Genomic DNA, 22,656 nt, shown 5'->3' with positions numbered 1-22,656 from the left:
CAGAAAGGAAAAGGTCGGTCACCAGGAGAGTCTGCAGGTTTCCTTTTAATCAAGGCTCTGCTAAAAGTGTTTCCTGGGGCTAAGAGCCCCCAAAGCATGAAATGGACATGTAACACCACCTGGATCCCACAAAGCAGGCCAGACCACTCTGGCAAGCACTGCTGGCCTGCCCAAATCCGGATAATCAGACTGGGTATTCGCTGGCTACATTTCAAAGCTCAGCACTGCCTTCGGCCAGGATGAAGTGGGAGTGAACCCAGCTGCCAGCAGAGCTGCCACCCCAGGCTGAGAGCCAAATACCAGCCACTGCCAGTGAAGACTGGCCCCTTTATTGAAAGGGAGTTGTTCAGAGTCCAGCCACCAGCCCCGGGGAGGGAGAGAAGTCAGGGCGCCCCGCTCGGAGATGGTCAGGGCTCCGCAGCTCCATCGCCAGCATCCTTTGGAAAGCCACCTCTGGTGGAGACAGCTGGCTGGGAGGGCGCTCCAGGTTTGGCTGAGACGTTCTGATTGGAACAGGTTGGGGGGGAAAAAAAAAAGTGAGGCTGGGAAGAAAGGCCCTGGATTAGGCCCCCGCAAGAGATGGCCACTTGGCATCTGGATAGCACTTAACTTTTTCAAAGCCTCTCATCCAGATGAAAGGCAGTGGGGGTAAAGCGGTGGGGACACTCTTCCACCCTCCAGGGAAAGCTAGGGCTAGCAAGTGCGGCCAGTGGGTAGTCCCCACCTCCCAGGCCCAGCCCGGGGTGGGCACTGACCCCGCCACCAGCCGGCTCCGGGCGCCGGCGGCCCAGCTGCCGCAGCATCTCCTCGCAGGCGGCGATGGTGTCCAGGAGCTGCCGCTGCCGCTGCTCCACCGCGTCCAGCAGCTGCTGGGCGCGCTCATCCCGGGGCGGCTGCGGGGGTGGCCTCCCGCCGAGCCCCAGCCCCGCCTTCCCACGGTCCACGCCGGCAGCCTCCCTGCCCGGGAGAGAGCGAGACAGACGGTCAGGGCCGGCGCTTGCGCGGGGTCAGAGCCCCTTCCCCCCGCCCCGACGGGCCCCCTCTCACCCCCGTGACCAGTCTGAGCCCGGGCCCCATTCCATCTCCGCCTGCGCGGCCCGACCACCGCCCCCCTTTCGGCCGCCCCCCCTCCCCAGCGCTGCGCCAGGGCTCCGCAAAGCTGCGCCCCGCCCCGTCCCCACCGGTCTCCTTCAATCCTCCTGGGGGTCGCGGTCCCTTTAAGTTGCCCGGCGCGGAGGTGGGGCCGAGCTTCTCGAACCGGAAGCTGAGTGGGCGCGTCACTTCCTCCCGGAAGTGGGTCTGGGCGGATGTCTCCGGCGCGTCCGTGCAGGGGGCTGAGGGCCGCGGTGGCTGCCAGCATGGGGTTGAGCGAGGGGCCGGCGGGCTCCGCCCGGAGCGGGCGTCTCCTCCGCCCGCCGAGCCCCGCTCCGGCAGCGCCGGGGGCCCGGCTGTTGCGGCTCCCAGGGAGCGGGGCCGTGCGGGCCGCAAGCCCGGAGCGCGCCGGCTGGACCGAGGCACTGCGGGCCGCCGTGGCCGAGCTGCGCGCCGGCGCCGTGGTGGCCGTTCCCACCGATACGCTGTACGGCCTGGCCTGCTCCGCGAGCTGCTCAGAAGCACTGGGCGCCGTGTACCTCGCCAAGGGCCGCAGCGAGACCAAGCCGCTGGCCGTATGCCTGGGCCGCGTGGCCGACGTCTACAGGTGAGGCCGCCCCGACCCGGCCCCGCTGGGGGCGGCACCGCGGGAGGGGTTTCCGGTGACAGGCTTGGGAGACTGAGGCGCAGAGAGCGGGAGGGGCTTGTCCATGCTCACCCAGGAATCCGGAACTGGAAACGTGTGCGAAGCACTTGGCGTCTGCCAGCCTTAAACGAGATCGGGGGCGCACCGATAATTGAGGCAGTAGGGGTCCCTATTCTGACGCTTTCGTGATAATGGGGGGGAGGACTGCCACGGTTTAAGAAAAAAGCGGGGGACCACATTGCTTAGTTTAATAGTGCCATGAAGAAAGTAAAACACGGAGCGTGAAAGCGCCGTAGCTCGGAGACGAGAGGCATGTGGGCTCCAAGCTTGGGATGCTCCACTGGTGCCCTACCTTCTGCTCAAATTCTTGGGGGCTTGAAGAAGGAAGACAGGTGGATCCCCTTGTAGTCCCTAGGGTCACCTTTTCTAGATCTCCCTAGAGTCTGGAATAGGACCAGCAGTGCCTTTCGTTTGGTTGGATTTGTGCCCACTTTGTTCCCAGGTACTGCCATGTGAGAGTACCTGAGGGGCTCCTGAACGACCTGTTGCCAGGACCAGTGACCCTGGTGATGGAACGCTCAGAAGAGCTCAACAAGGACCTGAACCCCTTCACTCCCGTGAGTCAGGTTCTCTTGTGTCCCCAGACTCTTGCCATTTGGCTTTTGCTAGGATCCAAGTCAGACCCATTGCCCACCCCTTCCAGCCTTTCTGATGATGCCCTTTCCCTTGCCTCAAAGCTTGTAGGCGTCCGGATTCCCGACCATGCCTTCATGCAGGATTTGGCCCAGGTGTTTGGGGGACCACTTGCCCTCACCAGCGCCAACCTCAGCTCCCAGGCCAGCTCTCTGAATGTCCAGGTGAGACCCAGCCCTCTCCCCGGAAACACCACCAGGCCGGTTTTCTGTGAACCAGGGGGTGCTGACCATTCACTGGAATTGCCTGGCAGGGGAACCACCATTTCCATCTTATGGTCCGAAGTCTCTGCCCAGTTGGCTGGGGGTGAAGTAGTGGGGGGCTCCAAAGCAAAGGCTCTCGGAAGAGTTTTATAAAGCTTGAGAGGCAAGGGGGAGAATTGATGGTTTTTCTTTTTTTTTTCCCCTGCTGTCTTTTTAACAATAAGAGGCATCATAAAGTACGTTTATTTCCCTTTTTGTGGGGGTAGCAGTTGTTGGAGAATACAGTCTTTACAACTTGCTGTAAAGAAAGTTGAGACTCTCAAGCGTTAAATCCCTATCTCAGGATTCCTGGTCCTGTCCTCTTACTCTCGCACAAGGCGGGTGCTAGAAAGGATTGTCTTCGTCCTCTCTTGGCTGAAGAGCTTAGAGTGAATGAGGACTCAAAGACATTTGACTTAGCACCCTCCTTTCTTTCTTACCGAATTTAAATGTAGAACACATTTAAGTTATTTTAATTATTTAAGTAAGAACTTAAAGGGGTGGGGTTTCCATGCCCAGACTTAGAGAGTGGGGTCAAGGGCTTTGGAAAGTCACCCCTCCTTATTCTCAGACTGCAGGCTTTACTTGGTCCTGGTGGCTAAACCCTAGGCAGTGGGGATGGGGAGTCTTACCTTTTATCTTTTCAGCAGGCTGGTGACCTTTCCAACATAGTAACTGATATTTATGATCCCACATCCCAAATCCCCCGGCCAAACTGCCACTGCAGTGTCTTCATGAGGGGTAGGGGAGGGGGATAGTGCTCTGGTTCAGTTAACAGTTCAGTCCACAGTTCTGAAGGGAAGATCCTTTCCACAGCCCAACGATTAAGCGCCAATGGCACACACTTGCCGGGTCCACCCTGTTTTTATTCTCCTGCCCTGATCCAGAGTTCAGCTGAGATTCAGGACTAGAGTGGTAGAGCTGGAAGGGACCTTAGTGACCATCTGGTCCAGCGCCCGTAATTTACAGCCCTGGATCAAGTAACTTGCATGCAATCACACAGCATTTTGGTGGAAAGTCGAGTGTTGCGCTCATAGCTTTGGACTCCTGTCTAGGACTCCAGGCATTGTCCTTATACCTCCCTAATTGAAGCAATGTGTGGCATTTCCTCTCCACATAGCAAGATTTTCTTTAAGCTCTAGATAGGTGTTACTTGGGGTGCTAACCTGGAGGCGGGCTCCAAACCTCACAGGATGCATGCAGTGTCCTAGGTGCAAAGGCAGTGTCCTAGGCACAGCTGACTTTAACTAAATGAGGATCCTTCCTCTGCTTAGAGGAAGATGCCTATTTAGAGCTGTGTGGCCTTTGTCTTATGAGTCCTGGGTGGAGTATGTCACTGCAGATGCCAGGGGTGGTGACCATGCTCTTCCTTTGCCCCTTTGCAGGAATTTGAGGACCTCTGGCCTCACTTGTCTTTGGTCATTGATGGGGGACCAATTGGGGATGGCCAGAGCCCTGAGTGCCGATTAGGGTCAACGGTTGTTGACTTGTCTGTGCCTGGAAAGTTTGGCATCATTCGTCCGGGTTGGTGAGTCTCTTTGCTATGGCACGGGGATAGGATCTGAGTGAGGTTGGGAGACAGGGGAAAAATAAAAAAGCCATGACCAAAAAAAAAAAAAAAAGAAACCGCAACAGATTGTCAGTCCTCTCTTGTCCTGAGGAGGCTAGACAGGTTTGGAGGTGGCGGGTGGAGTGGGACTAAGTTTGCTAGTGTTGCTGGCTTTTTCAGGAATCCCAAAGGGTTCAAGGATTTGATGAACAGAGCACAGGAAGATCAAAGAGCTTAGGGGACCCTGATTTCCAGACTCTGGTGGGCTCAGGCTTTGAGAAGTCCAACCCTCACTGTCCTCCGTTTCCTCCTCAGCGCCCTGGAAAGTACTACAGTCATCCTCCAGAAGTATGGGCTGTTTCCCTCACACAGATCCTGCTCGTGAAACTCCGGAAGAGGGAGGGCCCAAGGACGGGTGCTGGACACTATGTGTCTGTCCGCTGGTGGCTGGCAAGGCCTTATTTGCAGAGGCCGCTGGGGCTACAGTGTTAACGAGTCTGACCTTTTAAGGCAAAGTTTCTTTCTGAACACTGTCAACCAGGCCTCAGAAGCTACTGGTTAAGCCTCACACATCACTGAGGAGGTTATTTATCTATAATTTCATATTATCAGCTAAAAGCTGAATGGAGATTTTAAGAACATTCCTAGTATGGCCTTGTTTCTTGTTTCTTCAGATTTTTGAAAAATAAAATAACAGATTTGGAATCTAGTGAGAGCCTCTTCTCTGGGTGGTGGCATTTAAGGTCCAAATCAGCTAAGGTGGCAGCTGGTGCTTTTTTAGAAGTCTTTTACGTGAACCAGAGGCATGAGTTTGTGCTCCTGAAGCCGGAAGCAGGTTAGGATAAAAATTGTAGGACTTCCCTTTGGGGCTCAGTGGTTAACGAACCCGACTAGGATCCATGAGGATGTGGGTTCGATCCCTGGCCTTGCTTGAGGATGTGGAGTTGGCGTGAGCTGCAGAGGAGGTCAAAGATGCAGCTCGGATCTGGCGTGGCTGTGGCTGTGGCGTGGGCCGGCGGCTACAGCTCCAATTCGACCCCTAGCCTGGGAACCTCCGTGTGCCATGAGTGTAGCCCTAAAAACCAAGAAAGAAAAAAAAAATTTTAGAGCCACAAGCCAAACACTGCCTGTGCTATAATTGCCTGGCCCGAAGTCGTCGTCTTGTTTTAATGGTGGGGCGTAAGCTCAGTTGGTGTGCGTGGGAGGGGTCCAAATTAAAGAATATTGGTAAATCTCTGCTAGCCTTTTCAGCCACTTTTCTTATTTATTAATAATAAATCACAGTAAATTATACCTGTAACACCTTTATTTAAATCCAGTGTCAGAAGCCTTCATCTTTATTCATATGTATACCATTACTGTTGGGCATTTAAACTTTATTGTTTCTTTAATAGAAAATAATGCTGCTATTAAACATCTTTGTAAATGCTTTATTTTTCTTTTGAATTATTTCCTCAGAGTAGGATTACTGGGTCAAAGTATATGGGCATTTTTATGGCTCTTGACACAGGTTAGCCTTCAAAAGAACTGAATCAAGTTGCACTGCCAGCAGCAGTGGGTGACAGTTACTGCCCTTGTCCCCTGACCTTAACATATTTTTAGTATTTTATGTTTCTATGTGTGAAACAAAGCCTCGGTGTTACTTCATCTGTAAATGACTCCAGGTCACCATCCAGCCCTTTTCATCTGTCCCTGCCTGCCTTGGTTTCCCCAGCTGAGTCACAAGCGAGGGGACCAGACCTGCCCCATCCACTGGGGGGTTTAGTACCCATTATTGGAGCTGGGAGTCCTTGAGGTGACCGGTAGGGCTCACTTCTTTCCCACCCACCTTGCACCCCAGTTCCCAGAATTGGGATTCAGTCTTGAGCCCATACCCTTGACAATACAGTGGTTTCCAACGTACATGTTTTTCAAGAATTCTTGCCAAGAGGGTATCCCAAGCCTGCTCTGAGGGTCCCTGCAATTAGCATATTAGTTTCTTGTAAATAAGCACTGTTTTGTTAAATATTCCCTCTAAAAGTCTTGTTGAAACTACTCATTTCTCAAGCAAACCGGCCTCTTCGTCACACTTAGGAACACGGTAGCCAGCCCATCCTACATGTCGATTTGTCACAGAACCTGACAGGGATCAGAGTTTGTGGGCCTGCAGGGAGCGGAAGGAAAGCTGACTTGAGAACAGAACACCATGTCATATTTAATAAAATCACAGTAGTACTGAAAACAGCTCTAGCAACTGGGCCTCATTCATTTCAGGGAGGTAAAGGGAGTGGGGGTGTCCTGGTCTTCTCCCTGGAGCTAAATATTCATCTAGGAAAACAGAGGCCCTGGAGCACAGAGGAAAAAGAACTTAACTCCCAGCACTGGGCAAACCTGCAAAAAGGAGAAACTTAGAGCTGTGCTCAGGCACTAGCTACAAGGCCACACCAAATGAGGAAAGTGGATCCTGTAAGCTTAGGAAGGAAGACAGGACTCATTCCTGGCCAAGTTTCCCCCCAGCACCTGGCACGTGGTAGGGTGCTCACTGAGTGTGTGGAATGGATTTGTGATGCTCAGAATGATTTCCTGATACTTCAGTTTAGGAACTACTGGGAAGAGCTTAAACTGAGAATTCCCCTTTTAGAGACTCTCAAATAGGGTTCCCTAGCTTGGGGCAGACAGGCCTGGAGAGGATGCAGGCTGGCAGAAGGGAGAGTGCGTGCTAGCCCAGAGCCCTGACACCCTTCTAAGAACAGTGACGTGGTGACGCCACACCACCAACCAGCTGCAGTCAAGGCCAGAGGGATGAGTTCAAAGTGTTTTGACTGAGGCTGTGGAGCTGCCTTGAGCTAAATCCGGTCACCTGCCAGCTCCTGGGTTTGATCCTGGAACACTGCCTAGTGTCCTGTCCCTGCAGAGCACCCTGCTCTGTTCTCCGTGGCCCCAGAAGCCCTCAGCCAGGCGCTGACTTGGAGACAAGCGAGTGTCTACAACCTCAGCCAAGCCCCGTGTGGTGACCTCTGCCGGTGGGGCCGGGATGTTGGCACCTCCTGCCCCAGCTTGCAGGCCCCTCACATCAGCCACTGCTCCTTCTCTTTGATGAAGTGCTCTGCCCAGCGGCGCGTCAGCTCCAGGTACAGGCTGGGCTGATGGGGCAGGTAGTCCAGATACAGCCGAGTTGGCGTCTTCTTGGGAATGGCCTTCTCAATCTGGGTGCCCTCATGCCACTCGTTGAAAGAGGTGATGGAGACGATCTCGGGCCTCACTGTCAGAGCTGCCTGCAGGGCCGTCTCATAGTACTTGCCATTGACCCTGTTCCGCGTATTGTGGTTGTTCCAGGGCCGGATGCTGGTGTCAATGTAGCCAGGCCCCACGCTGGGGATAAACATGAGGTTGTTGGCATCGCAAAAGTTCTTCACAGCTTTCCAGTTTTGATGGGAGGAGCCGAAGGAGAAACCATTGGAGGCAAAGTAGGTGTACATGCCATCAAATCCAGCTGCCAGGATGTCGTGGGTGTGGCCCTCCTCCACCAGCAGCGCTATGAAGACCCCATCGTACGGGGTGTTGCGGATTGAATGGGGCCCATTTGGTGTCAGGAGGTGGGCCCAGGCCTCAGGGGACGTCAGATAGGAGTCATAGATATAAAAGAGTGGGAGGCTCTTACCCATGCTGTTCTTATAGCGGTAAAACGCACCATGGGAGCCATACCTGAGGAGCAGGAGACAAGAGAGCCTGAGCGTGCAGCCTGGGATGCGAGAAGCCCGTACAGCTGGAGGGCCAGCCGTGGATGAGATCTTTTGCTGCCTGAGCACAGTTCTGGATCCAGCCAGTTTCCACAGTTGGACGCATCATGCCTCTAAGCAAGAATCAGTTCCCTGCCTCCCTCCCTCCCTCTCCCTAGCTTGTCATTCCTCCGTTCAAGCCTCACCGCCCTGCCCTAGGCCAACCACCACCATCTTCTGTCTGGGCTAACTGACAGCCACCTAACTGGTCTCCAGTCTCTCGCTTCTCCCTTCCTACAATCCAGTCTCTTTTAATTTCTTTATTTATTTGTTTAAATTTTATTTATTTATTTTAATTTTTTTTTGGTCTTTTTGTCTTTTTAGGGCTGCACCCGGGGTACATGGAGGTTCCCGGGCCAGGGATCCAATAGGAGCTGTAGCCACTGGCCCATGCCACAGCCACAGCAACGCAGGATCCGAGCTTCGTCTGTGATCTCCACCATGGTTCATGACAAATGCCGGATCCTTAACCTGAGTGAGGCCAGGGATCGAACCCATGTTCTCATGGTTGCTAGTCAGGTTTGCTAACTGCTGAGCCATGACGGGGGAACTCTGGTTTGTTTAAATTTTAGAGCCAAACCTATGGCATATGGAAGTTCCCAGGCTAGAGGTCGAGTCAGAGCTGCAGCTGCCAGCCTACGCCACAGCCACAGCAACACCAGATCTGAGCTGTGTCTGCGACCTACACCATAGTTTGCGGCCAACGCCAGTTCCTTAACCCACTGAACGAGGCCAGGGATCAAACCTTCATCCTCATGGAATCTATGTCAGGTTCTTAACCCACTGAGCCACAATAGGAACTCGCAGTCTCTTTTTAAAGTGTAAATCAGATGTGATTGCTCCTAAGACCCGGAAGGTCCCACCTACTTTGTCCGGCCCTGCCCACCTCCATTCCTGCCATTACCCCATCTGTCTCTACACTCCAGCTACAATGACTGCTGTCAAACATGTCCCATCAGATGGCCTTTGGATCTGAGCAGCCTCTGCCTGGAGTTTTCTGCCTGCCCCCAGATCTTTGCAGAGCCAACCAACTCTTCATTTGGCTCACAGGTCATCTCAGAGAGGCTCACTTGACCAGCCATTCCAAAGTCATTTCTTGTGCACACTCTAATACAAAACCCTGCTTTAGGAGTTCACATCGTGGCTCAGTGGTTAACGAACCCGATTAGCATCCATGAGGATGTGGGTTCGATCCCTGGCCTCGCTCAGTGGGTTAAGGATCCGGCATTGCTGTGAGCTGTGGTGTGAGTCACAGACGCAGCTCAGATCCTGCGTTTCCCTGGCTGTGGTGTAGGCCGGCAGCTGTAGCTCGGATTGGAGCCCCAGCCTGGGTACTTGCCACTAGCGCGGCCCTAAAAAAGATACACACACACAAAAACCCGGCTTTATTCCGTTATTACTTTTTCATTGTATGGATCACTATTTGTCATTGGTGACTACTGTTTGCTCCACTACACCCCCAACACACACTAGGATGTAAACTTTGCTGGTCCTACCCGTTACTGCACAACTGGGCCTTAGGACAGTGCCCTGACCCTCAGAGGCATTCAATAAATGTTTCTGGAATGAATAAATGAATGCTATGTGCAAGCCCTACATGAGCCACTTTCACATATATTAGCTCATATAACTCGCACAAGACTCAAAGTTTCAGAGGCTTGCCTCCGATCACGGATTGGAGGTGACAGAACCAGAATTCAAGCCCAGTGTGCTGTCTCCGAGCTCATTACTCTCTTTTTAGATGCTGAGGACACAGGCATTCTACCCTTTTGTATCTTGACCTGTGCCTCCAAACTATTCCTACCCCCACTGTGATCCCCACCAAAATCCAAGTGCCAGAGCAGCCTTACGTGTCAATGATATACTTGACATTGTCGTGCAGAGTGATGTCATCTCGGCCCTTGTAGGGTTGGATGTGGAAGGCCACCTGCCATAAACAGAGGAGAAGTTGGTCAGGTGAGTATCTGTCCAGGGGCCACAACCTGTAAGGCTCCTGTTCCAACTATGGCCTGGAGAAGGGGCTGGGTTCAGGAGAGACCTGGCAGTAGTGGGCACACTAAATAAAAGTAGCCACTGTCCTTGGGGCCAAAAAAAGAAGTCTTCCCACCTTCCATAGCAGGGCCTTTGGGAATCATTCTGACGGGCTGTTGCAGGATGGCTCATAGCTTCCAACTTATGTGCCAGCTCCCAGTATCTGGCACTAGCTGCTTGAAACTATAGGAAGCATACTGAAGCTGTGTCAATGGGAATATGTGCCATGATCTGTTTTTTTTTTTTTTTTTTTTAATTTTTATCTTCTCCATTATAGCCGATTTACAGTGTTCTGTCAATTCCTACTGTACAGCAAAGTGACCCAGTCATATATATTCTTTTTCTCACATTATCCTCCATCATGTCCTATCACAAGTGACTAGATATAGTTCCCTGTACTATACAGCAGGATCTCATTGCTTATCCATTCCAAATGCAAGAGTTTTGCATCTATTAACCCCAGACTCCCAGTCCATCCCACTCCCTCCCCCTTGGCAACCACAAGTCTGTTCTCCAAGTCCACGAGTTTCTTTTCTATGGAAAGGTTCATTTGTGCTGTACACTAGATTCCCGATATAAGTGGCATCATATAGTATTTGTCTCTCCTTTCCGACTTCACTTAGTTTGAGAATCTCTAGTTCCCACCATGATCTATTTAATGTGTCAGTGATGGACTCGAGAGCAGGAGAGAGGCTCTTCTTCAGCATTGTTCTTCTTTTGCCACAGATGAGGGCAATGACTTATTCGATTGGTACTCATGGAGAAAACTAACTGGACGGCTCCATCATTCCTCGTGAAAGTGAGTGTGCCTGCTGAGAGCACAGGTTATGCTTTACTCCTTGAGGCCCAGTTTTGCCTCCCACTAGGGAGTTGAGGCTCCCTGGGGAGTTGAGCCTGGAGTTCAGTTTGTGGGGCCATTTGGCCCTTGCCTGCCCTCTTTCCGAGGTCAGGGCCTCCAGCCTAACTTCTATCGCTGTGATATTTATTTAGTCTCCCATTTCTCCTATATTTAGTTTTCCTGATTTTGTTTCAGAACCCCAAAATAAGAGTGACAAAGGGGAGTTCCCTTGTGGCACAGCAGGTTGAGGATCTGGCATTGTCACTGCAGTGGCTTCGGTCGTTGCTGTGGTACAGGATCAATCCCTGGCCCAGGAATGCAGCCAAAAAAATAAAGAGTAACATAGGCATCATTTATTAGACCCTCCCCCCCAACACTACACTTGCTATGTATTTGCATACCTAGGCTAACATTAAGAACTTTGATAGAGGTACTATCCCTGTGGGTGGAGGAGGGGAAATTTCCAGAATGGGCCAGAGAGCATTTGACCTCTTCTTGGAGACTCACCTGGATATTGTACTGATGGGCGGTGTCCAGAATGGCGGGCACCAGGTCATCTGAGGGCTCCCCATTATCATCAGCCATGCCAGGTGGGTACCAGGACAGGACCAGGACGCCTGCGACACAACACAGAGGATACTTCAGAGACTCACAGTCCCCCCACACCAGAAATTTGTTTTCTCACAAACCATCTCCAACTGTGAAATGGTTTCTGAATGAAACCTAAAGCAAAGCTCCTGCCAGGTTCTCTTCCTGCAGATTAGATCCCTGAGCCCAGTGTCTCGGCGCTGTCCATGCCTGCGGTGCTGAAGTGCAGCAGCTACAGGAACCCTAATGCGCCAAGCCCTTGAGGAGCCTGAGCGCCTGCTGACCTCTGTCCTGCATTAGCAAATAGTTAAACAAAGGGAAACAGGTGGACAATGCCACACCCACCTGGCAGCCACAGTCCTATCTCTAGAGAAGCAGAGCACCTCTGAGGTCCCACAGGGAGAGGAGCCCTGAACAGAAGTCATTTTATGCTTCCCCTTAACATTTGTCTCAACTGCCTGCCCCTCTAGAGGGGAGACTCCTGAGGGACAGCCTCTGTGCTATTTATCTGTGAATACTTCCCACCATTGTCCCTAGTATTCAATCCCCCCTCCACTAACCATTTCCAGAGAAATTGAAATGTACTGTAAAATCCACCAGAATTCAGTGCCAAAATCTGAAATAAGAGCCTCCCCACCCTGGCCTGCCTACCGAGGGACTTCGTTTCCAGCAGAGTGCTTGATAAAAAGCTCCCAAGCCCCTTACCGCAAATAGAGCAGGAGCCATCATACAACATGGGCAAACTTTCCCTTCCGCAGCCAGCAAAGGCAAGAAGGGCTGCCGCTCTAGCCTGTGCCGTGTGTGAAAGCAGAGGCCATCCATCCAGAGGCCACTGCTCTGAACCTCAGACTCCTTCCTGCCAGGGTACCCAGGCCTCAATTACCCAAATCTAGAAGCCCAACAGACATGAAGAGTGACCTCTCTCCTTGCTGTCCCTGCTTGGGACAGCCCCAGTGCAAACAAATGCCTTCCACTGGTCCTCCCAGCAGCTCTGCCCTAGGAAATGGTCTTGGAATTTGTGTGTGTGGAGGGGGGAAGGTCAGAAGGCAGAGGTAGAGGAGTCTGAATACTATTAGGTGGGGGAAGAGCCTCTAGATGAGCGCAGAATGAAAGTTCTAGAAGACAAGGAGTAAGAAACTAGGCTCAAAGGTGAGTGGGACCAAAGGCCCGGTGATAAGAGCAGTGAAAGTTGGGGTGTGAGAAACGAGGAAAGGTGAGGCTGGGGGGTGTACAGCGAGTAGGGGGTGGGGACTCACCGATGGCTGCTTCCTTTAGCTGGGTCATATGCTCCCGCAGCACTTCGGGGTCCCGGGAGCTGTAGGGCCCCAGCTCCGGGTAGAAGCTGGAGCCCAAGTCGTCGGGGGGGCTGTGGCGGCCGCGGGGGTAGCTGGCCGAGATCTTGGGGTCCCAGTGCGGCACCATGACGTGGTCCCAGTGGATGTAGTGGCCCTCGCGCCTCGGGCTCCCGTACCACGAGTAGTAGAAGGCATGTAGGTCCGAGTAGACGCGCAGACTCTGCCCGGGGGCGGGCTCGGCCTCGGCGGGGGCCGGCCCTAGGGAGCTGCCCGGGCCCGCGGTGCGGGGCGGCGGCTGCGGCGGCGGCGGCGCGGCGGGGGCGGCCGGGGCCCGGGCGGCGGGGGCAGGGGCCCCCTCTGGGCGTCGCTCAAAGGGAGCTAGCTCCAGGCCCGGGCCCAGCGCCGGGAGTCCGTCCGGAGCCTTGAGTGTGCGCAGGCCCATGAGGGTGCCGAAGGCGAAGAGCAGCACCAGGAACAGCGCGATGCAGGCGCGGCGCCGCCGCCGGGCCATGGCGGCCCCCGCGCTGCCTGCGTCCCGCCCGCCTACCTCCCTGCGCGCCGCGCCATGGCTGCCCGCCCGGCTCCCGCGCGTCGCGCAAGCCGCGCGCGTCCCAGGGAGACAGCGACGCCGAGCGTCGAGCGCGGCGTGGGCGGCTCCCGGCCTCTCCCCCGCAGTGCGGGCGGGCCCGGCACACAGAGAATGCAGGCGGCGCAGACCAAGTGGTCGCGAGTCACGGGGGGGGGGGGGGTGGACTGGGAGGAGAGCTAGAGAGCCGCGGAGCTGCGAGTACCCAGGCCAAAGGAGCAGGGGCCTAATTCCAGCCGCGTGGCCCGTGGAGCATTTGTCCACTTTCAGCCTGGGGCAGCGGCGGAGGACCCCTTAGGGGGGGAAAGGGAATGCCCTCCTTTTGCAGCCCGGAAGGTCCGGGCGCGGCGCTGGAGGGCGTGGGAGCCGAGGGCAGGGTGTGGAAGCGAGCGGTGTGTGGTTGTCCCTCCAACGACCTCCTTCCCCTTTGATCCCTCTCTTCTGACTAGAGCGAGCCCCTCCCTACTGATCTCAGTGACCTTCCTTTTTTGCCTCTGGGCCCCCATCCCTCTCACCCCCTCTCAAACACCCCCAGGCAGTCTTTATAGCCCAGGTTAAAGGGGTGTCGGGAAAACCCCAGGAATCAGACACTAGGGAGGACCAGAGAGACTTGCCTTGCACAAGGTCACATGGACTGGACCCAAGCCCAAGGATCTGGACCGTCTTGCCAGAGCTCTTGTCACTGTCCAGCCTGCCTGGTCTTAGGCCTGCTGGTCTAAACTCTCTGTCCTTGGACAACCTCCTGCAATCAGTGGGGACTAAAGGAGCTGGCTACCATAGAGCACTTTTTACAGGGCCTAAAAAAATTAGCGCTCAACACGTTTGAGGTTTCCTCTGGACTCTGAGCTACAGAGGGCAGGTTCCTGATTACATTTACCTTTTTAGATTCCAAGGGCTTTGAGAACAGGGTCTGATACTGAGTTCCCAGGGCTGCTTGTTGAGTAAACACCAGACTTTGGTGTGATATTCTATAGACAATGATAAGCTTTCGCTCAACATTGATTATATTCTTACTCTGTGTTATTCATTATTTCACTCACCCAGAAAATAATTTTATTGTCTGCCTCCACTGGTCCATGAAGACAGCAACTTTGTTTCATCAGCCACTGTATCTACAGTATCTAAAACAGAGCCTGGCATAATAGTGGGCATCAGATTCTTATTTCCTAAGTAAAGGAATCATAGGAAACTCAGGAAGAGGAGAAGCAAGGTTGGGAATTGTCGGTAGGTTTGGAGACCAGGAAAGGGCACTCAAGAGAATTCGTGGTAGTGTGGATGAAAAATTAACCAGTTGATCTAAGAAAGAAATGGAAATTTTTATTCAAGCCAAATTTGCGTACTATATAACCCAGGAAGAGCATCTGAGAAATTTCTGAGAACTCTTCCACCCATTAGAAGTCAAAGCATAGTTATATAAATTTTTTGAGACAGAGAGCTATACATTAAATAATGTGTCATTGACAGTTTACATAATCCAGGTCTAAGCACCATGTGACCCCTTATCAAGAAGGAATGTTGGAGGAGTTCCTGTTGTGGCTCAGTGGGTTAAGAACCTGACTAGTGTCCCTGAGGAGGCCAGTTCAATCCCTAGCCTCGCTCAGTAGGTTAAGGATCCAGCTTTGCTGTGATCCAGGCACTGCTTGGATCACAACTATGATTCAGCAATCCCACTCCTGGACATATATCAGGATAAAACTCTTCATTTGAAAAGATACATGCATCCCAGTGTTCACAGGAATTCTATTTCTAATAGCCAAGATAGGGAAGCAAACTAAATGCCCAACAACAGATAAATTGACAGAGGAAATATGAGATAGATATATATGTTTATTTATATATATGCATAGCAGATGGGGCCCAGATCCCACGTTGCTGTGGCTGTGGTGTAGGTCAGCAGCTTCAGCTCCAATTTGACCCCTAGTCCGGGAACTTCCATGTGCTGCCAGTGCGGCCCTAAAAAGAAAAATAAATAAATAACTACAAAATAGAGGGAGTTCCCATCGTGGCTCAGTGGTAAGGAACCCAACTAGTAACCATGAGGATGCAGGTTCGATCCCTGGCCTTGCTCAGTGGGTAAAGGATTCGGAGGGTGCTGAGAGCTGTGGTGTCAGTCGCAAAGGTGGCTCAGATCTGGCGTTGCTATGGCTGTGGTGTAGGCCGGCAGGCAGCTGCAGCTCTGATTCGACCACTAGCCTGGGAACTTCCATACGTCATGAGTGCAGCCCTAAAAACAAAAACAAACAAACAAAACAACCCTGATAAACAACAAGGTCCTACTATATAGCACATGGAATTATATTCAATATCAGGTAATAAATGATAATGGAAAAGAAGTTTTAAAAAAAGAAGAAATGTTATCTTTAAGGAGGTGTCTTACCTTTTTTTTAGGGCTACCCCTGTGACATATGGAAGTTCCTGGGCTAGGGGTTGAATCGGAGCTGCAGCTGCCACCCAATATGACATCCAAGCCACATCTGTGACCTACACTGCAACTTGGGGCAACCTGGATCCTTAACCCACTGAATGAGGCCAGGGATCAAACCCTCATCCTCATGGATACGAGGATTTATAACCTGCTGAGCCACGAGGGAACTCCAAGGAGTGGTACTACTGATGCTAAGAGAATGTTGTTCGTTATAGGCGAGCAGATATTTCTGCTGATGGGGAAAGTTTGGTTGATGAATAATGCAGATTCAAATGCACAGTAGAGGAGAGAGAAGGCCAAAGGACAGAGAAAATTTTATGTTTAAATTAAAAAAAATTTTTTTTGATCTGACCACAAAATATAAATTTTATTTCACAGTAGTATGAATTAAGTAGAATGCAGTCAGCTTCAAGAGCAAACACCCAATTCAAACTGGATTACAAAATGTGAAAACATACCATCACACAATGCAGGAAGTCCAATGGGAGGGCAGAGTGGGTAGATGCCCTGGTTCAACAATGTCATTTGGAACCCGATGCTTTCCTCTCAGTGCTTTGCTGACCCCACCATTGACTTAAAAACTGGCTCCACTCAAAACACACAATGACTGCCGCAGGCAATTGAGGCTGTATGCTTCCTTTTCCCATCCAACAGTAAAGCTGATTGCTCAGAGTTCCCGGATGACCTAGCAGTTAAGGATCTGGTGCTGTCACTACTGTGGCTTGGGTTCTATCACTGGCCCAGAAATTTTCATATGCTGCGGGTGCAGCCAGAAAACAAAACAAAACAACTCTGATTTCTCTTCTCAGAGGTCCTAAGCAAGCATCTCCCCCATCCCCCCTTTTATTTTTTTTTCTTTTTTTGCAACATGCAGCAGCTTGATATGGGATCTCAGTTCCCAGACCACCAGGGATTGAACCCAGGCCATGGTGGAAGCACCTAACCACAAAACCACCAGGGAACTCTCATAAGCAAGCATCTCCTTGAATCACATTGATCTAATATGATTTAGGCTTGCTCAACCCAAACAGGTTTTTGTCAAAGGGGAATGGAGTTTCCATGGCTGGATTAAAATACATTTTTGAAACCAAGGGGACCTAATCAAACTGACAAGCTTTTGCACAGCAAAGGAAACCAAAAAGAAAACAAAAAGACAACTTACAGAGTGGGAGAAAATAGTTTCAAATGATGCAACTGACAAGGGCTTAATCTCTAGAATATACAAGCAACTTATACAACTCAACAGCAAAAAAAGCCAACAACCCAATGGAAAAATGGGCAAAAGACCTGAATAGACTGTTCTCCAAGGAAGATATACAGATGGCCAACAAGCACATGAAAAAATGCTCAACCTCCCTGATTATTAGAGAAATGCAAATCAAAACTACCAGGAGATACCACCTCACACCAGTCAGAATGGCCATCAGTAATAGTCCACAAATAACAAATGCTGGGGGGGTGGGGTGGAGAAAAGGGAACCCTCCTGCACTGTTGATGGGAATAAAAGCTGGTACAACCACTATGGAGAAAAGTATAGAGGTACCTTAGAAATCTATACACAGAACTACCATATGACCCAGCAATCCCACTCTTGGACATATATCCGGACAAAACTTTCCTTAAAAAAGTCATGGATGGAACTAGAGACTCGCATACTGAGTAAAGTTAGTCAGAAAGAGAAAGACAAATACCATATGACTTCACTTATATCTGGAATCCAATCTATAGGACAAATGAACCTTTCCACAGAAAAGAAAATCATGGACTTGGAGAATAGACTTGTGGTTGCCAGGGGGGAGGGGGAGGGGGAGGGAGTGGGGTGGTTGGGGAGCTTAGGGTTAATAGATACAAACTATTGCCTTTGGAATGGATTAGCAATGAGATCCTGCTGTGTAGCACTGGGAACTATGTCTAGTCACTTATGATGGAGCATGATAATTCGAGAAAATAGAATGTGTACATGTATGTGTAACTGGGTCATCATGTTGTACAGTAGGAAAAAAATTGTATTGGGGAAATAACAGTTAAAAAAAAGTTTATACTAGCCTGCCAAGATGAATAAATAAATAAATAAAAATAAAAATAAATAAAGAAATTTTTGGAGTGAATTAAATGTTGGGGAGGAGGCCATCCTGTCTACCATGGAATTAGGTGACCCTGGGGATGATTAAGAATAAAAGAAAAAAAAATTAAGAATGGAACTCTCAGAAACACCAGCATTTATGGGTTGGGCAGAGGAAGAACACATGAAATAAACTAAGAAAGAATCATTAAAGAGGAAGTAAGAGAACTGGGAGTAGGTAGTGTGGTGTTAGGTAACTAGTAGGAAGGTGCCCCAGCTCTCAAATCATTCCACTCTTTCTGGGCCTTCCCTGCAACACAAAGGTGGTCCCCAGTGGCCATGCCTAGAGTCCTTGACACTACCACCCTTCCGAAATGGTTTGATCTAGGGCTAGAACTCTGACCCAAAATGAACCAACAATAGCATCGTGTTCCTACTGTATCAATCATGGACACTGACCCAAGGGTCCTCATTTATAATCCTTCTTTGGGATTTTTCTCTCTGGTGCGGAGGATAGATTCAATCTTTCTCTCAAAAGGTAATGATACCTGGAGTTCCCGCTGAGGCTCAGAGGTAATGAACCCAACTAGTATCCTTGAGGATTAGGATTCGCTCTCTGGCCTCATTCAGTGGGTAAAGGATCCGGCGGTGTTGTCAGCTGTGGCAGACACGGCTCAGATCTTCGTGGTGTGGGTGGGCAGCTGCAGCTACAGCTCCCATTCGACCCCAGGTGCAGCTCTAAAAAATAAAAAAATTAAAAAAGAAAGAAAATGACCATTAGAAAAGAAGAAGAAAACGGTATGGAGTCCCTGAATTGTGTTCCTCGAAGCCTGATTTCAGTGTGAAACACTGAAATAATGTAGTGAATTACTGTTTTATTCTAAGCAAGATGAGCTCATGGAGCAGACGACTGGTTGCCCATGTTAAGCTAAAAGAGTAAAACAGGAGCTCCCGTCGTGGCGCAGTGGTTAACGAATCCGACTAGGAACCATGAGGTTTCGGTTCTATCCTTGGCCTCGCTCAGTGGGTGAAGGATCCGGCATTGCTGTGAGCTGTGGTGTAGGTTGCAGACGCAGCTCGGATCCCGCGTTGCTGTGGCTGTGGTGTAGGCAGGCGGCTACAGCTCCCATTGGACCTCTCGCCTGGGAACCTCCATATGCCGCGGGAGGGGCCCTAGAAAAGCCAAAAACAACCAAAAAACAAATAAAAGAGTAAAACAGCCAGTTGTTTTACTAGCAAAACAGGTTTACTCGGAAGTAACAAAGAATTGCAATTTGAGGAGTTCCCGTCGTGGCGCAGTGGTTAACGAATCCGACTAGGAAGCATGAGGTTGCGGGTTCGGTCCCTGCCCTTGCTCAGTGGGTTAACGATCCGGCGTTGCCGTGAGCTGTGGCGTAGGTCGCAGACGCGGCTCGGATCCTGCGTTGCTGTGCCTCTGGCGTAGGCTGGGGGCTACAGCTCCGATTCGACCCCTAGCCTGGGAACCTCCATATGCTGCGGGAGCGGCCCAAAGAAATAGCAAAAAGACAAAAAAAAAAAAAGAATTGCAATTTGAGATATTATTTGCAGGCCTACATGCAAGTCCTAAAACAAACGAGAGAAAACAGGAAAAGTTGGGAAGGGCTACTATAAGCAAAAAGTCCCTTGGAGGAAACTGGGAGTTTGAAATATAGCGGCTTTTCATTGGCTGAGTTGCGGCAGTCTCTCATTGGCTGAGCTGTTGTCAGGCGAGGAGAAAATCTGTATTCCCCCCACTCCCCCCGCCCCGCTGGAGATAGTTAAATAGTAACACTTCCGGTTGGAGAAGCACAGTAGCCTCTCTTCCCATTGGGGTCTGTATTGCCGAAGCGTGGTATATGCATGAGAGCTCTCCCTTCTGGTCTTACGTATCTATTTTACTTTTTTTACACCTATTTTTACACCTATCAATCTCAAACCCAGATTGAGAGAGATTTTGGGAGCAGGGAGGTCATTTGGGAGGTAATTCCAGGAAGCAAGATTGAGGAACTGAGAATGAGATGAGAAAGGAAGAAAAGCTAGGAGTTCCCGTTGTGGCTCAGTGGGTTAAGAACCTGAAATAGTCTCCATGAGGATTCTGGTTCAATCCCTGGCCTCACTCGGTGGGTTAAGGATCCGGAGTGCTGTGGCTGTGGCTGTGGCTGGCAGCTGCAGCTCCAATTCGACTCCTAGCCTGGGAACTTCCATATGCCGCAGGTGCAGCAGGTGTAGCCCTAAAAGGACCAAAAATAAAATAAAATATAAAATAAAGTAACCAGAGACCTTTTGACTGTAGGAGGAAAGAGGAAAAGACAGTAAGCAAAAATAAAAATAAAACTTTTTAAAGGAGAGAACAAGAGGAGAGAAATAGGTGAGGGAGATTAGGAGGTACAAACTTCCATGGAGTTCCCATAATGGTTCAGTGGAAACGAATCTGACTAGCATCCGTGAAGACACAGTTTCTATCCTTGGCATCCATCAGTGGGTTGAGGATCCAGCACTGACATGGGCTGTGGTGTAGGTCGCTGACATGGCTTGGATCTGGCATTGCTGTGCCTGTGGTGTAGGCTTTCGGCTGCAGCTCCGATTCGACCCCTTGCCTAGGAACCTCCATATGCCTTGGGTTTGGTCCTAAAAAGACAAAAAAAAAAAAAAAAAGATACAAACCTCCAGTTACAAAATAAATGAGTCACTGGTATGAAATGTACAATGTGGGAAATATAGTCAATATATAATTATGATTATGTAATATCTCTGGATTATGTAATAAAGATTATGTAATATCTTTGGATGGTGACATGTCATAGCTAGAATTATTGTGGTGATCATTTTGAAATGTATAGAAATATCAAATCACTGTGTTGTGTAACATGAACTAACAGAATGTTATAGGTCAATTATTCTTCAAGCAAATTTACAGAAAAAGAGATCAGATTTGTGGTTGCCAGAGGCAGAGTTTGGGGGAGGAAGAACAGGGTAAAGGCAGCCAAAAGGTACAAACTTCTAGTTATAAGATGCATAAGTACTAGGGACGTAATGTACAACATGATAAATATAGATAACACTGCTGCATGTTATATATGAAAGTGTTTTTTTTTTTTCTTTCTTTCTTTCTTTTTCTTTGCTTTTTTAGGGCAAAACCTGCAGCATATGGAGGTTCCCAGGCTATGGGTTGAATTGGAGCTACAGCTGCCGGCCTACCCCACAGCCACAGCAATTTGGGATCTGAGCTGCGTCTGTGACCTACACCACAGCTCACAGCAACGCTGGATCCTTAACCCACTGATCCAGGCCAGGGATCGAACCCGCATCCTCATGGATATTTATCGGATTCGTTTCCACCACGCTACAACGGGAACTCCAGAAAATTGTTGAGAGTAAATCCTAGGAGGTCTCATCACAAGGGAAAAATATATTTTTCTATTTCTTTAGTTTCGTATCTGTGTGAGATGATGGGTGTTCACTAAACTTATTGTGGTAAGGACCTCGAGATGTATGTAAGTGAAATCCTTATGCTGTATACCTTCAACTTAGATGATGTTGTACGTCAACTATATCTCATTAAAACTGGAAGAGAAATGGAGTTCTCCTGTGGCACAGCAGCTTAAGGATCTGTTGTTATCACTGCGGCAGCTTTAGTCACTGCCCGGGAACTTCCATATGCTACGGGTGAGGTCAAAAACAAAAACAAAAAAGTGGAAACAACCGAAAAAATAAAAAGTCAAGTAGTGGAAGGAAAAAAAAGGGAGAGAGCAGGAGTTCCCGTTGTGGCTCAGTGGAAATTAATCTGACTAGCATCCATGAGGATGCTAGTTCCATCTCTGGCCTCACTCAGTGGGTTAAGGATCAGGCATTGCTGTGAGCTGTGGTGTAAGCCAGTGGCTATAGCTCTGATTTGACTTCTATCCTGGGAACCTCCATATGCCATGGGTTCGGCCCTAAAAAGACCAAAAAAAAAAAAAAAAAAAAAAAAGGCGACAGCAGCTGTCTCCACATCAGACAGCTTCCTGACTCAACTCCATTTCCCAGCACTGTGTACAGTTCATTCCTGGGAGATGTTTCCATCCACCCAATAACTCCTCCACTTTACTTCAGTAGATTTAAAAGTTTCTGTCTGTGGCAGGCAGATCCTCTAGCGGTCCCCATAATTCCTGTTCTCTGGTGTTCATGTCCTTCTGAAACCCCCACCTTGAATGTAGGTGGGACCTGGGGCTTGCTTCTAGCCAACAGAATATAGCCAAGACACTCTGTAGGTGTAATAAAGGTCCCAAATCAGTTGAGTTAATTAACAGGGAGATTATTCTGAATTAATCATGAAAAAGTCCATAAAAGTAGGACAGGTTGCCCCCTGAGGTGAGAGACCCTCCTGTGGACTTGATGAAGTGAGTGGCCATGTGGGGAAACTCCCTTGAGAAAGGATACCAGGCAGCCTCCAGCCAGCAGCCAGCAAAAAGCCAATCTCGGAGTTCCTGCTGTGACTGGGTTAATGATCCGGCTTATCTCTGGGGAGGCACTGGTTCCACTCCTTGGCTTAGTGCAGTGGTTGCTGCAGCTGCAGCATAGGTCGAAGCTCCAGCTTGGATTTGATCCCTGGCTCTGGAACCTCCATATGTTGAGTGCAGCCGAAGGGCTGCCTGCCACTGAGTCCAAGCTGTGGATGGATGCAGAAAGGATGAAATGAGCACATCCCCTCCCAAGTCTGGCTAGAACCAGGACTCCCCCCATCCGCTTTTAGTATAAAAAAAAAGCATGAATTCCAACTCAGGGAAGATGGTTCTTTGGGACACTAGTTGACCACCTTCTCGGTCTGCTGGTTTTCTGAATAAAGTCACTATTCTTTGCCCCAACAACTCC

General features: G+C 50.2%; 3 protein-coding genes across 7 annotated transcripts; 1 reads left to right on the top strand and 2 right to left on the bottom strand.

Annotated features, from left to right (window-relative positions):
• Positions 1 to 25: 25 nt before the first annotated feature.
• C6H1orf122 (chromosome 6 C1orf122 homolog) lies at positions 26 to 1,210 on the bottom strand. Its single transcript, XM_021095979.2, has 3 exons — positions 1,048 to 1,210; positions 756 to 957; positions 26 to 503 (listed from the first exon to the last, which is right to left on the bottom strand). The coding sequence occupies exons 1-3, from the start codon at positions 1,080 to 1,082 to the stop codon at positions 408 to 410; spliced, it is 333 nt and encodes a 110-aa protein (XP_020951638.1). The 5' UTR covers positions 1,083 to 1,210; the 3' UTR covers positions 26 to 407.
• Positions 1,211 to 1,290: 80 nt separating this feature from the next.
• On the top strand, positions 1,291 to 5,653 carry YRDC (yrdC N6-threonylcarbamoyltransferase domain containing). Of its 3 annotated transcripts, none has more exons than XR_014807473.1 (5): positions 1,291 to 1,699; positions 2,241 to 2,355; positions 2,483 to 2,595; positions 4,059 to 4,201; positions 4,538 to 5,653. XR_014807473.1 is itself a non-coding variant. In XM_021095977.2 (5 exons), the coding sequence occupies exons 1-5, from the start codon at positions 1,308 to 1,310 to the stop codon at positions 4,729 to 4,731; spliced, it is 960 nt and encodes a 319-aa protein (XP_020951636.2). In that variant the 5' UTR covers positions 1,291 to 1,307; the 3' UTR covers positions 4,732 to 5,653. The 3 variants fall into 3 exon arrangements, 2 of the variants coding, with proteins under 2 accessions (XP_020951636.2, XP_020951637.1); XM_021095977.2 differs by having other exon boundaries at positions 2,476 to 2,595; positions 4,059 to 4,197; XM_021095978.2 differs by having other exon boundaries at positions 2,476 to 2,595.
• Positions 5,511 to 13,316, bottom strand: MANEAL (mannosidase endo-alpha like). Of its 3 annotated transcripts, none has more exons than XM_084963931.1 (5): positions 13,241 to 13,316; positions 12,694 to 13,027; positions 11,357 to 11,466; positions 9,831 to 9,907; positions 5,511 to 7,906 (listed from the first exon to the last, which is right to left on the bottom strand). In XM_084963931.1, exons 1-5 carry the CDS (start codon positions 13,241 to 13,243, stop codon positions 7,270 to 7,272), a joined length of 1,161 nt encoding a protein of 386 aa, XP_084820057.1. In that variant the 5' UTR covers positions 13,244 to 13,316; the 3' UTR covers positions 5,511 to 7,269. The 3 variants fall into 3 exon arrangements, with proteins under 3 accessions (XP_084820057.1, XP_084820058.1, XP_020951634.1); XM_084963932.1 differs by having other exon boundaries at positions 13,261 to 13,316; XM_021095975.2 differs by having other exon boundaries at positions 12,694 to 13,316.
• Between the last annotated feature and the right edge of the window lie 9,340 nt (positions 13,317 to 22,656).

Source organism: Sus scrofa, chromosome 6 (genome assembly GCF_054392235.1).
Source record: "Sus scrofa isolate SSC_HxYL_T2T_F1_AM1 chromosome 6, Sscrofa_HxYL_maternal_Yorkshire_Landrace_v2.0, whole genome shotgun sequence".
NCBI classification, from domain to species: Eukaryota; Metazoa; Chordata; class Mammalia; order Artiodactyla; family Suidae; genus Sus; species Sus scrofa.
This window is presented reverse-complemented; position numbering and strand designations above follow the sequence as displayed.

Bases quoted from the DNA above. Each gene is read 5' to 3' on its own strand.
- C6H1orf122 (XM_021095979.2), bottom strand. From the start codon at position 1,082: ATGGAATGGGGCCCGGGCTCAGACTGGTCACGGGG. The intron at 958-1,047 runs GTGAGAGGGGGC...TCTCCCGGGCAG, and splicing joins GGCTCAGACTGGTCACGGGG to GGAGGCTGCCGGCGTGGACC. The intron at 504-755 runs GTCAGTGCCCAC...TGTTCCAATCAG, and splicing joins CGGAGCCGGCTGGTGGCGGG to AACGTCTCAGCCAAACCTGG.
- YRDC (XM_021095977.2), top strand. From the start codon at position 1,308: ATGTCTCCGGCGCGTCCGTGCAGGGGGCTGAGGGCCGCGGTGGCTGCC. The intron at 2,596-4,058 runs GTGAGACCCAGC...GCCCCTTTGCAG, and splicing joins CCAGCTCTCTGAATGTCCAG to GAATTTGAGGACCTCTGGCC. The intron at 4,198-4,537 runs GTTGGTGAGTCT...TTTCCTCCTCAG, and splicing joins GTTTGGCATCATTCGTCCGG to CGCCCTGGAAAGTACTACAG.
- MANEAL (XM_021095975.2), bottom strand. From the start codon at position 13,243: ATGGCCCGGCGGCGGCGCCGCGCCTGCATCGCGCTGTTCCTGGTGCTG. The intron at 9,908-11,356 runs GTGAGTCTCCAA...TGTTTATGGCAG, and splicing joins CCCATCAGTACAATATCCAG to GTGGCCTTCCACATCCAACC. The intron at 7,907-9,830 runs GTAAGGCTGCTC...CCTGCTCCTCAG, and splicing joins GTCAAGTATATCATTGACAC to GTATGGCTCCCATGGTGCGT.